Here is a 13,903-nt window from a genome sequence, read left to right on the forward strand (position 1 = left end):
CTTACCTTGACCCTGGGCAACCAGTAAGCGTCCACAGATAATGAGGAGGAACTGGAGGGTGAAAGAAGCCACACCCACAGGAAGTGCTCTGAATCCCACACTGCTTTGGCTCCTTGTGGCCATGGCACCATTGGATACTGGGGAAAACCAGGTATATATATTGAGAAACAGGCTATTAAAATATTAAAACTTGCACATTGAAGTAGTCAGGAGAAGGGATCATTAAAAACATGAGGTGAAAAAAAGAAAATATGAGACTAGTGGGCTCATAAGGCCCCTCAGCAAAAATAAATCACCTGGCGGATATTAAATTCACCAGATGTACAGCACTAAATATAAATCCCCGTCCAAAGTACCAGAGCTATTAATACAAAAGCATTCACTAACAACTTAGCATATTCTAATAACTGTAAACATTGATTACAAGAAAATGTATTGTATGGCAATTACATATATAACGTATTATTTCTTACAACATTCAAGCAAATAAAATGTAAAGCAACTACAACCAATGTAGAACAATGTAATACCAAAACAGATGAGATTTTACACAGATCTTTGATATCTGGATATTATAAGGTTACCTTAAGGCCTTGTCATTTGGCCAACGAGTGAGGATAGTTTGGCAAAAATCTAAAACAAATTACATGAAGAATAAATCTGGAGTGACTTCTAGTACTTGAGCTCCAAAGTGATCTTTTGAAATTGCAAACAACTGACATAAAATGTGTGTTTAAAAAGCTCCATCCTGTCACCCTGATAACTGATGCACACTGCGTGATGAAGTTTACTAAGTGCCATCATTCACCCTGACATTTCACAGCAGGCTTCCAAAGGAAGAATGAAATGAATAGGCCTACACTTCGCACTCATTTATATTCACATCTTGACACCCATGAAAGAGATTAATTATTTGGCACCATTGCATCATTGATAATGTAAATAAAATCTGTTTTTATGCCTCCAAATACAAAAACCCCACCATGCAAACAACAGGAATTATGTTTGATCTGCAACCATTGTATCTTATCTGCGAGTTCTTAGTCTACAGTAAAGCAGCATACTGCCACCAGTCAACAATGGTAAATTAATTGGTATTCAACATTTATCAGTATTAAAACCTAAAAGATATACTATCAGACTCTGCAGTCCAAACATCAAAACCTGGTTTTGAGGTAGTAAAAGTGATACTTTCTTACACTGCATGTGCATATCTCAGCATATCTCAGATATTTATGTATTCATTGGCCATTGTTTCCCGGTTAGAAAACTACAATCAGAGCCAAAAGAAACAGCCAACAGAATATTGAAAGTAGAATATACAGAAAAAACAACTTAAAATGTACACGTTCCTCGAACTACGTGGAAAATGTTACATTGTTTGTTGAAAAAAGATTTTAGTGAGGTGGATACTGTATGATACTTGCTACTGAAAATAATATCCTCCTACCCACATAATGGGGTTAAAGCTGGAAAAAACGTATTGCAAAATCAAGTAAATATTGTAACTGGCTTTCAAAACGAGGTGTAATAGCAATATGTACTGTGACCAGAATGATTCCTTTTGAAGCTGGACAATCAGTGTTTATTAATGACACTATTAAGTTACGTGTCTGCGCAGGAGGACTTTTAGTCATCTGTTACATCTACGTCTAAAAGTTCCAATGACTTCAGTTGTTTACAGGCCGCATCCCACCTCACCTTTCCCTTGCGCTACTAGTGCGTGAACACAACCCAAATGTTGTCTACTTTTGAACATTTCATTGCACTAATACAGTGATTGTGTGTTGAGCTGAGAGCGCTGCCGAAAGTGGGTGACCTACACGTAATAATGTGCCTGAATGCATCATGTGCTGACAGAGACAGAGGACTGAAGCTGCTGCTCTGATAACGTGCTAAGACACGGTGTTACCTTTTCAGCTAGCGTTGATTGCGCTGTTTTTAATGTTACAATCACATTTCATTAACTCATGTACAACTGCCAATTACATTTCATTTAAATATAATTTTCCTTTTCGGCAGTCATTTTGATTATTTATGAGTCAAACAAACTCACAGCTGAATATTTCACAAAGCTGATAAACATTTAACCATTCTGCAGGAAACCAAAGAATAATTAGAAAAAACACTTGTTAAACATAGAAATGTCATTCATGTAACATGTACTGATTTAACCTAATTCACATACATAAAGATCTCACTTTAAAAAATGACGTCAGCTGTCGGACACATTGCCTACACACTTGCATTTGAAGTCTTAACTAACTTTTGAAACATGTTGAACTAATTATAGTCTCGGAAAAGCATAGCCTTAAATATACTGCAAGTCTTCAGTGCTGCAGTGAAAGGTTCACATTATTTAACAAAATATCATGAGGACTCTATAATAAAGTCCTTCAGATCACTACTTTACACTCCCGTCCCCCCAAAGACACACACACACACACACACACAGACGTAGTACCTGTACCGTATGTGCACCTCCGTGTTGTGGTTCTGCTGTATATCCCACCAACGAGTCCAGCTCCCACTGCTGCCTGACTGAGTTTCTCCTTTTCGCCTCGCTGTACACTCACAACTGGCACAGCTCTCTTCCCTTTCAGCGGCCAAACAGCCCATCTGCAAGGACAGAGGGAGGGAAAATGAGGGGTAAAGGGGAAAAAAAAGAGAAAAGGAGAGGAAAACCAATGGATGTGAATGAGAAGAAAAAGAAAAGAAAGACAGATTGCTTTGATAATGTAGATAGTCAGAAGCTGCATTCTTGGCAAGCCAATGTGTACAAAGTAAAAATCGCAGAGTTTAACTAATTTGATTTCACATTCCCTCAGTGCTGCTGTTTCCTTTTCAATTCATTTGTCCACATTTCAGCTTTTGGAGCTCTGGATCACAAGCCGGGCTGCCGTGCACTTAAATCACAATCTATGTGGGATCCTATTGAGGCACTAGGCAACATATCTTACAGCCTTTCAATGCACAAAGTAATAGAGCATATTTGAAATTCACAATAAGATGCAGGATAACAAAACTATCCTGGGAAAACATGATAGATAGAGCTGGATAGATGCCTTAAATTAATAAGAGACACAAAGACAGTAGAAAAGTGGTAATAACACAGGGCAGGGGGAAATCTACAGCCAGACCGAGTCAGGCTGATATATCGACCAGATATACTGGTATCTGCATGTGTGTTGGCCAATAAGCAACAAGATATTGCAGTACCAAAATGCCAAAGGTAGGTTTTTAAGTCATTTAGAAACAATGTTCAAAGTTTGTCTGCCACAACTGAAAAATGAGAAATGTATCATTCTCAGATTTTCTAAACTCTCAAATATCGATATTAACCTAAAAAAGTCCAGTATTGGTCATGCATTAAAAAAAAATACTTCTCAAAATACTTTACAAGGTGAATAACTGTCAAAAATGAATTACATTACATTACAGTCATTTGAATCAGAATGAATGAACTGTTCCCCAGGTGCCCTTGTGCAAGGCGTTCATTCTCAACCACTCTAGTGGAGCTCGACAGTAGCAAAAGATTGTTTGGACTGGGTAGCTCTCAGGTGTTTACTTTACTTATGATCTTTGAGGTGAGTGCTGTCAGTTTTCTCATATTGCTTTATAAAAAGGTAACACATTTTTGTACTTGTTTTACCGTTCAGAAATGTTTCTAACTGGCAGGCAGCATAACCCAACCAACCACTTTAGCAGTGTTTGTAATGTAATTGAATCACTGTAGAGTAAGAGTCCTTATCGATGATGTGTTGATACCATTTCGACAACCCTCGGTTACCACGTCACTGCCCTTGACCACAGGAAGGTCGCAGCAGCAGAGAAGAAGACAGCTCGACACAATCGAGGTTGTAAGAATTAAGCAACTTCCACAAAAGCATATGCTGACGCAGGGACTTGAACCCAGTTCTGCCGCTGAAGGTCACTCTCTCCCTGCTGACTGTACACCCTGCTGTCCAAAAGGTACATTAGTCATATGCCACACCTTTGAATTCACTGAACCTTTCCTTAAATAAAAGAAAAAAACACCCAACACTGTTAGACAACATTTCAACACCAGTTCTTAGTATAGTCACTGAATATTAAAACCTGAATGAAAAAACATGATCAAAATTGTAGAGCTGAGTGACATTGGGCACCCCATAATGTGACCTCGATCAATACTGCTCACATGGCTTTGTGTTTAACCCTCATCCTACCAACATTTTTAACATACAAGTATAAACTACTAGTAAGAAACAACAGTCAATTGTTTATTTATTCTCAAAATATTATTAGTTATGGAATTATTGTCATCTGTTAAAAAAAAAAAAAAAAAAAAAAAAAAAAAAAAAAAAAGACCTCAGAATCTAGTTGGGAGAAAAAATGCCATGGATCAAATGATTGATGTAAGATTGTATATCAATTGAATTCAACAGCAATCTAACACACTGCTGGGAACCAGGCATAGTTTATACTTAAATAAATCAGCAGCAACACGACCCCAAAAACCAACACACCTGTTATCAATTACGGCATATTAGATACACCTGTGCTGGTTCTCTTGCCGAGACACCTCTCATGCAAAATGTTGGAGATACGTTAGGTAAATGTACATCTTACACTGTGTTCACCTACTTTTCAACTTGTCTTCGTGCTGGTAGAAATATAATTTGGGCCCGAGTTAACGAGGAAACCCTTACAGCTGCCACGCGTTCTCTTAATTGGGCCTGTCATGCGCAGTACGTGGTCAGGAGCGTCATAAATCATTTCCCATCAACCCATCCAATAACACCTCCTCAGAAATGTTTACCAGACACTACTAATAAGGTTAAAACATGCTTTAAAATGATTGACATTTGTTGATGTATTTCTCCCAAAAAAACAAAATCTTAATACTCAATATTTCCGAAAATGTTTCTACTTCTCTTTTTAAAAGCTCTTCCATGCTGCCAACGAATAAGATGTCTATAGGGGAAATCCTCAACCATTCATTTATTTATTTACATGTAATTTAAAACTAGTCACATTTAAGTATATGACGAAACTGTGAGTGTCAGGGCCAATATTAGAGGAAAATATCAGGTCAAAATATTTTTAACTAAAGAGTCACAGTCTTACAAGAGTAAAGTCATCGTATTACAAGATTGAACTCATGATGTTATAGGATAAAAGCACAGTAATACAAGAAAGTAAAAGAAAAGAAAAGGAGATGTTGTATGCAATTGGACTGGGTAGACTTGATTACATGTTTCATGTGCATGTTTCCTGAAATATGTAATTTATACTTACTATTACATTGACTTTATTCTCAAAATGTCAGCCAGCATGTGTTACTCGTGACAGTAGCCTTAATGCTGTGCCATGGCAACTGCATTACAAAAACACACCATTTATATGTGTTTAGATGTAGAATGTTAACCCCAAAATGTGCAAAAAAGAAATGTTGCTGTATATGTAAAATGATTGTCAGGACTAAAGAACAAAAAGATGGTCAGGACAGACAGACACCTCAGCTAAAAGAAATGATTTACCTGCAAACAAATCCTGTGCAAGTTTATAAATAAAATGTTTTTTTAGGATTTCTGGTATATTTGTGTTTGTGTGGAGATTATGCCCACAATGTGCAACCATCTGCCATGTGTATTTTTCAATTTTGATCATGTTAACCTCTTGAAACGTCAGTCAATGTGAATTTCTATATTCAGTTCAGTTCAATGGCTTTGATGCCAGGTCTATTTTTTCCTTAAAGCTGACTAAAAGTACAAATTTCTATTTTTATCCCGTCTTCACAATCATTAGCACCAACAAATTGTGAATCATTCCAACAAACAGAGGCAAAGCAATTAAACTTGTCTGCCAGTGTTAATGAGATGTTAAGTGTTGAATAGATTTGGTCTCATGAGAAGTGTCCATAATTGCTTGCTTGATTTTGGTTCGTGGAATTTGAGTCGCAAGAAATGATCTGGCATACTTGTTTTCCATACTTGATGAGCAGCAATGCGTTGTGTGCAAATTATACATAATAAAAGAACGATTTTTTGGAACGATATATTTATTATGCTTTTCAACACATAACCAACAATGAACAGTGGGTAAGAAAGACTAAACATCTGACTTCTGAATACTTCTGAATCTTCCCATTCCTAAACATAATCAATGTTGCAGTGTATTGGAGCGAGAATTTTATTTTTTTTCAAACAACCCTCTAACTCTCTTATTGCCTGCCAGGCTTGCAGACTCTTGGTTGTGATGTTATTATGAATAATTCATTTTTCTATAAGTTAAATTAAATGTTGGCCTTTTAAACAGTTGGAGATCTGTCCTGAAAAAAGTGATTTAAAAAAGAAAACTGCACAAACAAATGAGTAGGTTGAACATTGAATGTGTACGCATCACATTAGAGGAGCCTGGAGTCCTGTTAGATGATTCTTTGGTAATCATTTTGAAGGCGGTAATGGTGGACCTGAGGCTACACCTAGGCATTTATTGAATTCTATTTTGTAAGTCATCCACTCAAAGAACGCCACAGGGTAAAGGAATCATCACTTTGAGACAAAAATAGGTCCAAAAACAACTCTGACCTACAAGAAGTATCTTGAAACAAACTGCAAGTCCGATAGTACTTATTCAGACTCTTTACTGTTCAATCAAGCATTCTTTTCACAAAAAGTCAATTTATGCTTTAAACAGTAAGAAACTTACAAACCCAAAACTTCCCGACTCAATAACATTCACATTTGTTCTTTACAGTGATCCCATAGTTAACATATGTAAACTAACACAAAATGTGTTAATGTAGTGGCTGTGTCGGTTGACTTCACTGAGTTTGTTGCACTGACAGTCCCATTAAGAATCTTCTAGCTGGGAGACAGGACATGTCTCCTGAACACACCAAGGAGGATAAAGAATATCGTTGGAGCTGCAACCACGGCGACAGCAGTGGAGAACTGTGGGAAATAACATTACTAAAATGTTACATCACAATAATGATGCCGTACTTTGGCCAGTGATGAAAAGCAAATATGTACATTTAAAAAACCAAGATGATAAGTTTGCGAAATGTACACTTTTGTCTCTTGATATATTATGATTGCTGATTATACTTCTGTACTTTACCTTAAAGTAGTTACGAGTTGACTTTTAAGTCTTTCAAATGTATCTGTAGGATATCACACTAACCTTAATAGCAGCACTATAGTCTTTTTGGAACGATCGAAGATACACATTGAAGAGGGCAAGGCTGCAAGGCAAGTATGAATCTGTATCCTCTGAGTCTCTGCATCTTTTGGAAGAAGATAAAAAATCATTTTTCTTACTGATTTACATTAAAAACGGCAAACAGCACTTACAAAACAGGTGTAGTATATACACATACAATTCAAACAGACCTTTTGTACAAGGTGCTTAGGAGCACACTGTTGTCTGCCAGGTACAGCTCTGAAAGGCCAAGGTCAATCAATACTGACAGCGGCAGCCTGTAACCCTCCTCAGCAAGGAGGCCAAGGTTGTACCATCCCTGTGGAAGAACAGAAAGGCTCACACACACGCTCAATTATGGATAAAAACAAACTTTGAAAAAATATGTACAAACACTGTCAGAAAATCAATTTCAAAGAAGCCGACCTGTGGCTCGTTCTTCACAGCTGCCAGAGTGTACATGGCTGCTGCGGAAAACAAGTCTTTCTGACCGTCACGTCGCCCCTCATACAACAGGTCACCCATCTTAATCAATGCTAGAGGGGTAGTAAAATAAGAGGTCCAGAAAAAAAGATGTATTCAAGTATGAATGTTTCCACACAAGTTTAAAAAAAATGAAGCTCAAAATTATATTAATTTACCATAAGTGTCAGGATTTTGACTTTGGAGTGTAAGGTTGTAATATCTCCACATACAGTTTGATGCAAAAGAAGGATCCAGAAAACCTAGCTAGGGTCATACAGAGTAAAAAAAAGTTCGTTTTTTCTAAATGACAAGAATAAATCAAACCATTACACTATATCTTATAGGGATAACTCACCATATTTTGTTCGCAAAGATATGCCACATTGAATTGGGCAGGTGAGTACCCAGACTCAGCAGCCATCATATAATATAACAGTGAGCTGAACCTGTTGAAAAGCTTAAATGTTAATGCGACGATCGCAATCAAGTGGCCTGATCAGGACTAATGCAGGTGTGAATAGAGAAAAAGATTACATGTCACTTTTGAGATATGAATCCAAGGCCTTCCGCAGGATGCTTCCCAGGTATCCATTGTGCTCAGCTGCCCACTTTACCCACCTGCAGACAGTTAAAAAGACACCTCAGTCACGACATACTGTAGGGACAAATTGTGTTTGTGCAGTGAAATAGATAAATAAGAGGGTCAGTGGCTAACAAAAGGGCATCTGATGGACGTCTTTTGACGCATCCAGGTATCCCAGTGGTCCAGATGCTGGCGAGCTGAATCGCTCCCCTGACGTGCCCTCTCTCTGCAGACTTCAGATAGTACCGATAGGCCATACACTGCAGGAAAGACGAATGATTAACCTCTTTACATTAGCATTGTAGTCCGTAAGCATGTTTGTAGAAGATCACACAAGGCATTCATACTTGGGCTAACCTGGTCAGCAGGTTTTCCGGGATACAAGCCCTGTGAGTACATGACACCGAGATTCAAAGCAGCGTCTGATGACATCAGGAGATCAGCCTGCTCCCACAGATGCACCGCCTGCTGGTAGTCTTGTTGAAAGTGCTCATGGTACCACGCCAAGGCATTGATCGCAGGAACAAAGTCCTATGGGACAGAAAATTGTAAGAAGAAAGATTGGGTGTGAAAACTGTGAAATCAGACTCCTAGCGTTACAGAATAATTCAGAAATGAGTATTAAGGATGTAATTAACATTTAATCATACAAAACCTGGTCCATTGCTTTCTTCAGGAAAGTGAGACCTTTCGGAATGTCCTTTTCAACCCCATGCCCCTACAGAGAAACAAATTCATATTTAATTATCAAATCTAATACTAAATGATTAAACGAAATAAGGATAACGATTTCAGTAGGTTAAAACAAACATTGTCATGTTTCTCATTGTACATCAGGTGTAGTTCTCACCAGTAGTAGGACTATGCCATAGTCATACATTGACACCGGGTCCTCCCACTGGACCGCTCCTCTTTCGTAGTGTCTCACAGCCTTCTGGATGTCTGGAGACACTCCCTGCTGACCCCAGAACAGCATGCGGGCAACCGTTTGCTGCAAAAGAGTTATTAAATTATTGCTAAAAAATTGACCCTGAAATGTGTATTTTGAGACACACCCTTCAAATTGGAGGCCCGCTTTCGTCCTCTTATCACACTGTTTTTTTTCTGACTCTCAATGCTTGTGTACTTTCAGCTTAAAAAGCAGAGATGGCAGAACAGGGTACCTCGGCTTCAGCTGCTCCCCTGCGTGCCTGCAGTTTAAGCCATTGGAAGACATGATGGTCTTCACTGGTCTGTTGATTCAACACCTCATCATTGTTTAGGTAAACAGCCTCAACAAATGTCTAAAAAAAATAGAAAGAGGAGAGAGAAAACACACCAAAAAGTTCATTGATTTTCTTTTATATTGTGCCCTTCCTTCCTAAATCAGTGGCAAAGAGTCCAGAAATGTAGATGTGCCTTTGATAAAACTTGAACAACTATTGACCCCTGTAATATTGACATATGAATTATAGTTCTTTCTCTCTTGGTAAGGAAAGCAGTGACGAAGGTTAACATATTGATGATGAAATCTTAAAACTAATAAGGAGAGCAGAACATGTTTCAACATATCACATATCAGCTGCTATTATTGTATTAACTGTATCCTTCCAGCCCCATTTACAATTAGTGTGCCTGACAGTGATAGTTATTGCATAACAAATTACACAAATACTATTGTCTGATATGTTATGTTAGATTCTTCATGTTTCATGTTTAGGATTGTTAAATTATGCCTTTAATTATGATGAGTATAGGCAAAAGTCAGAAAAGTGAAAGACATGTAAAAAAGGTGCAACTTTTGTGGAACTGTATTACTTTTGGATTAAACAAGACGTGCAAAATGAACGCCCCGAAGCCTCCAGTTACAAACACGTACATTACCTGCTGTGGTGTGGGATTGTGATGGTCTAGTGTTGTCTGCTTAGCTATGTTTGCATAATACGCATTGGCCAGGTCTGTGTCTGTGGGGAGGCCATGGAGACCCTGGTGGTGCAGGTGCCCGAGACGCAGGAGGGATAATCTATCATCCTTCTGGGCTGCCAGCAGGGCCAGGAGCCAGGCCTGCACCAAACACAAGGGCATGAGAGGATATTAAAAAAAATTCCCCACCTCAGGCAGAGTTCTCCTAGAGCTGACCCAGTAGCACACACACCTTATTGGGCTGTTCCTCGACTCCCAGGCCAGCACTGTAGAGCACCGACGCCATGTGCAGAGCTCGGTTATCAGCTAGGCAGCCAGCTTGGAGCAGCAGTGGCAATATTCTGCTGACCACTCCAGTGCTGCTCGCTCTGCTCAGCTTATGAAGAGATAAGGAGTACAGGGCTCTGCCTACAGCTGGCAGGCTAGCTCGTCTTTCTCCTGCAAGTCGGGGAATTAAACTGATTTCAGTGCTTTATGTGAAATGAGAAATGATATCATCAGTGAATAATAAGCAGAATGTAATGTTTACTCAGACCAATAAGAAACAAAAGGGTTCAGTCATTACAAACCCAAAGCCACATGGTGGTATGGGGTGATTTGTACTACCTTAAAGCTACTTAAGGAGAAATTAAAGAGACAAATTGGATATTCCAGAATTAAGAAATACAAAATGCTTTCTTTGCAAGTGTTGAATCCTCAATATGGTATCCTGTATTCTATTTCAGTGATGTAGATGCTGCAAATTATCTCATTTAATTTTAATACAAACAGCTGAATATATTGTACTATTGCAAGACAAATTCATTTTTGTGCAGTTTATCTCTCACCATGTTTGAAAACACAAAACTTTGCCAGCTCTGCAGCTTGTCTCCTATGAGGGAGAGTTTTCTCCCATAGCTCACACTGTGACGTTGATGGCCGTCTGTCCTTTACCATCCACTCATGGAAAGCATCAAAACATATCTCTGAAGGAAACACATCATTGACAGTTCCTTTACACATTCAGGGGCTCTGCAGAGAATATTTCAGACACAGTAACTTTAGCACCATCTAGTGGATATAGAAACCTACTATCAGACTCTGTCTCCTGTTGGGCCCGGAGAGAATATCCACTTATTTTAACATTCATTTCCAGATGAAATTCTTGACAGGTATGCAGCCAGCCTGTCAGGTTCACAGTCCTGATAACATCTGGAATTTCAACTTCAGCCTGGAGAAGAGGAAAATGATCAGACTCCAATGTAGAGAGTATTTAACATAGACAGTAACTATGGGCAGGTGCAGGACATTACCATGCTGTGAGGTAGTATTCGGTTGCGGTAGTAAACCAGTGGCCCAAAATAACCTTCAACACCTCTTATGTATTTCCCTCCACCAATCACAAAATATCCCTCTGTGTCATCCAGCAAGACAATATGCTCCAACCTGTAAGACACAATGCAGACATGCTTTATTTCCGTTGTTAATGTAGTCTCATCACTTGGTCATGTCTGAGGTATACTTACATATGTACTATGGATTGAACTGTTCTCTGCTCCTTATTCACACACACCATGGTGACAGTCACCTGAGACATGGGAAACATGACAACAACCTCTTTATTTTTCATTAGGACACACTGAAAGGACATCTTCTGTCAACAAGAGACCACTCACCATTCCATCGCGCAACATCACACTGATTTGGCACCACTCCCTTAAAGGCACCTTGAAAGTAGGAGAAAATGCAGAGGATCTCCCAGACTCTCCATCCATCTGGATGTGTAGATGGCCTGAACATGCAAGGTGAGGCAAAGACTTACTAAGTCCAGATAATGACACTGTGTAGTTGCATGATGAGAATACCGGAGAGGTGTTCTTAAGTGAATCTTACCTGATTTTTTGAGGAACAGTGTTGGTGTGACATAGTTATCATTGGAGTCTATGTGGTAGAGCAAACCACACATGTTTTCCTGGCAGTGTCTGGTGACAAATATCCACATGGAGAACATACACCTGGTAAAGAATACAAAGCACTCTGGGTTAACTGTCCCTAAATAATATCTGTTACCAGAATAGAAGGCTAGTCTGTATGTGGTGTAACCGTTGTTGTCTTACCATGGAGAAGATATTACTTTAACGCGCATATACTCCAGAATCTCATCGCTATAAGGGTCCAGTGTCTTCGTGATGCCAAAGCTTTCTCCAGTGGAGGCATACAGTGAAGAGAGGAGATGCACAGTTTCTGAATGACATGAAGTTTTTGGGTTGAGATTTAGAACTACAGTACTCTTCCTCCATATCCATCATCTAAAAACACAGTAGTCCTTTCCAGACCAGTACACTATGGCATAACATTCCCTAAAATCATTCATCGGTATATCTGAGTTTGGTGTTCTGGGATTTTTAATGGCTCTCCCCTTAAAATATCATGGACTTTAGGTGCTTTTGTCCACATGTGCAGTTATCTCCAGCTTTAAGATCACTCCTCAAACCTTACCTTGCTCCGAAGGACATTGCTTCTTTGAAAACTGGCGAGTTAGTTGCAGCATTTTTGTTCTCCAGGAAATGCACAGTTGATGCCGTTTCACAGGCCGACTAAAAAAAGGTTTAGGCTGCAAAGTTGCCACATCCTGAGCTGCCACGGACCTCTCAGTGTCATCGAATCCACTGTAACTGACTGACGCTAGAAGGATGCAACTCAGCACCCACTGGGTGTCTGGAATAATCCCATCAGCTTGATACACCAACCAATCTGGAAAGTTCAGCTCCAGAGTCTTTACTTTAGGGTGACCGGGGACGCAGCTCCACTGTCTCAGTTGGAGTGTGGAGGTGATGCCAGTTTCAAAAGACACGACACAGTCAAGCTCTACAGTGGCAGGTTCATCACAAGAGTAAAGTATTTCCAAAAGGTGATCCGGAAGAGGCTCCTCAGGAGGATTCAGGAGTGTCACCTGGTCTAAAGCACACACAATCTGTAAGAAGCAGACGACCACGCATTGTTGTTAATGAAATCTGTTAAAAGCAGAAGGTACCAGTGTATCACAGATCATGAAGTAAAATCTGCTCCTACCTGCATACTGAGACCAAGCACACAGATGTATTTGGGCAGTGTGTGGAAACCCATTGTTCACAAAGTGTTTTCAGTCATCTCTCCATTAATGACTTCAGAGCTGTAAAGAAACAAGAATCCTCAAGATCCGGACTTCATCCTGCTCCACCTAGCTGACGTTGAAGCATAAGTAAATATTTGACATCACATAGCCACACCCTATTTGCTATATACAGCGTAGCTAGGGTGGAGCTTTGAGAATTTGGTTGCATATCAATACAAGGTAAACTGATATCAATCACCTGTTATGCTGAATCTACACTAGAGCACTGAACTATAGTTATTTGTTTCCAGGAAAGCTTCTTAAGTACACTGACATTTGACAAATTCATTTTAAGAGTAGACACCTTTGTTTAACTCTAAAGATGGTGTTGTCTTAAGTGTTGTGCAGCATGTGGTGTAATGTATACAACAAATCAGCTCATTTTTCATTCAAAATAGTTTATTGCTATCATGCAGGAGTGCCATAAAAGTCTAGACCATCACAGAAGATGCAAAATTATCATTTTCTCTGTACAAATATACTGTGTGTATTCATAAATAGAAGCTCAAAGTAAAAGAGGAAGAAAAAAGTAGGGTGGGAAATAACAAGTTTAAGCTGATCCACTTTTTTAACCCAACATAGGTTTTGTTACTGCATTTGACATGCATCAACATTACAATGCATTATACTGG

General features: G+C 39.1%; 2 protein-coding genes across 7 annotated transcripts in view; both read right to left on the minus strand.

Annotated features, from left to right (window-relative positions):
* The window catches only part of robo2 (roundabout, axon guidance receptor, homolog 2 (Drosophila)), a 293,914-nt gene extending 289,212 nt beyond the window's left edge, over positions 1-4,702 (minus strand). For 4 of the 6 annotated variants that reach the window (XM_054597416.1, XM_054598804.1, XM_054599566.1 and 1 more), the window contains exons 1-3: positions 4,627-4,702; positions 2,465-2,619; positions 6-137 (exon numbers count right to left, since the gene is read on the minus strand). In XM_054597416.1, the coding sequence (XP_054453391.1) occupies positions 6-123 (118 nt within the window). In that variant the 5' untranslated portion in view covers positions 124-137; positions 2,465-2,619; positions 4,627-4,702. The other 2 variants (XM_054596738.1, XM_054595933.1) reach the window with 2 other exon arrangements.
* Positions 4,703-6,848: 2,146 nt separating this feature from the next.
* LOC129097466 (protein sel-1 homolog 3) lies at positions 6,849-13,275 on the minus strand. Its single transcript, XM_054606342.1, is given in 24 exon segments — positions 6,849-6,938; positions 7,171-7,273; positions 7,380-7,507; positions 7,615-7,724; positions 7,830-7,917; positions 8,009-8,099; positions 8,188-8,271; positions 8,369-8,496; positions 8,594-8,767; positions 8,892-8,954; positions 9,087-9,227; positions 9,400-9,519; positions 10,100-10,279; positions 10,371-10,576; positions 10,966-11,103; positions 11,210-11,348; positions 11,431-11,563; positions 11,644-11,705; positions 11,794-11,909; positions 12,011-12,132; positions 12,235-12,361; positions 12,617-13,091; positions 13,190-13,222; positions 13,225-13,275. Coding segments are annotated over 24 exon segments (3,102 nt in total).
* Positions 13,276-13,903: the final 628 nt, after the last annotated feature.

Source organism: Anoplopoma fimbria, chromosome 1 (genome assembly GCF_027596085.1).
Source record: "Anoplopoma fimbria isolate UVic2021 breed Golden Eagle Sablefish chromosome 1, Afim_UVic_2022, whole genome shotgun sequence".
Classification (NCBI taxonomy): Eukaryota; Metazoa; Chordata; class Actinopteri; order Perciformes; family Anoplopomatidae; genus Anoplopoma; species Anoplopoma fimbria.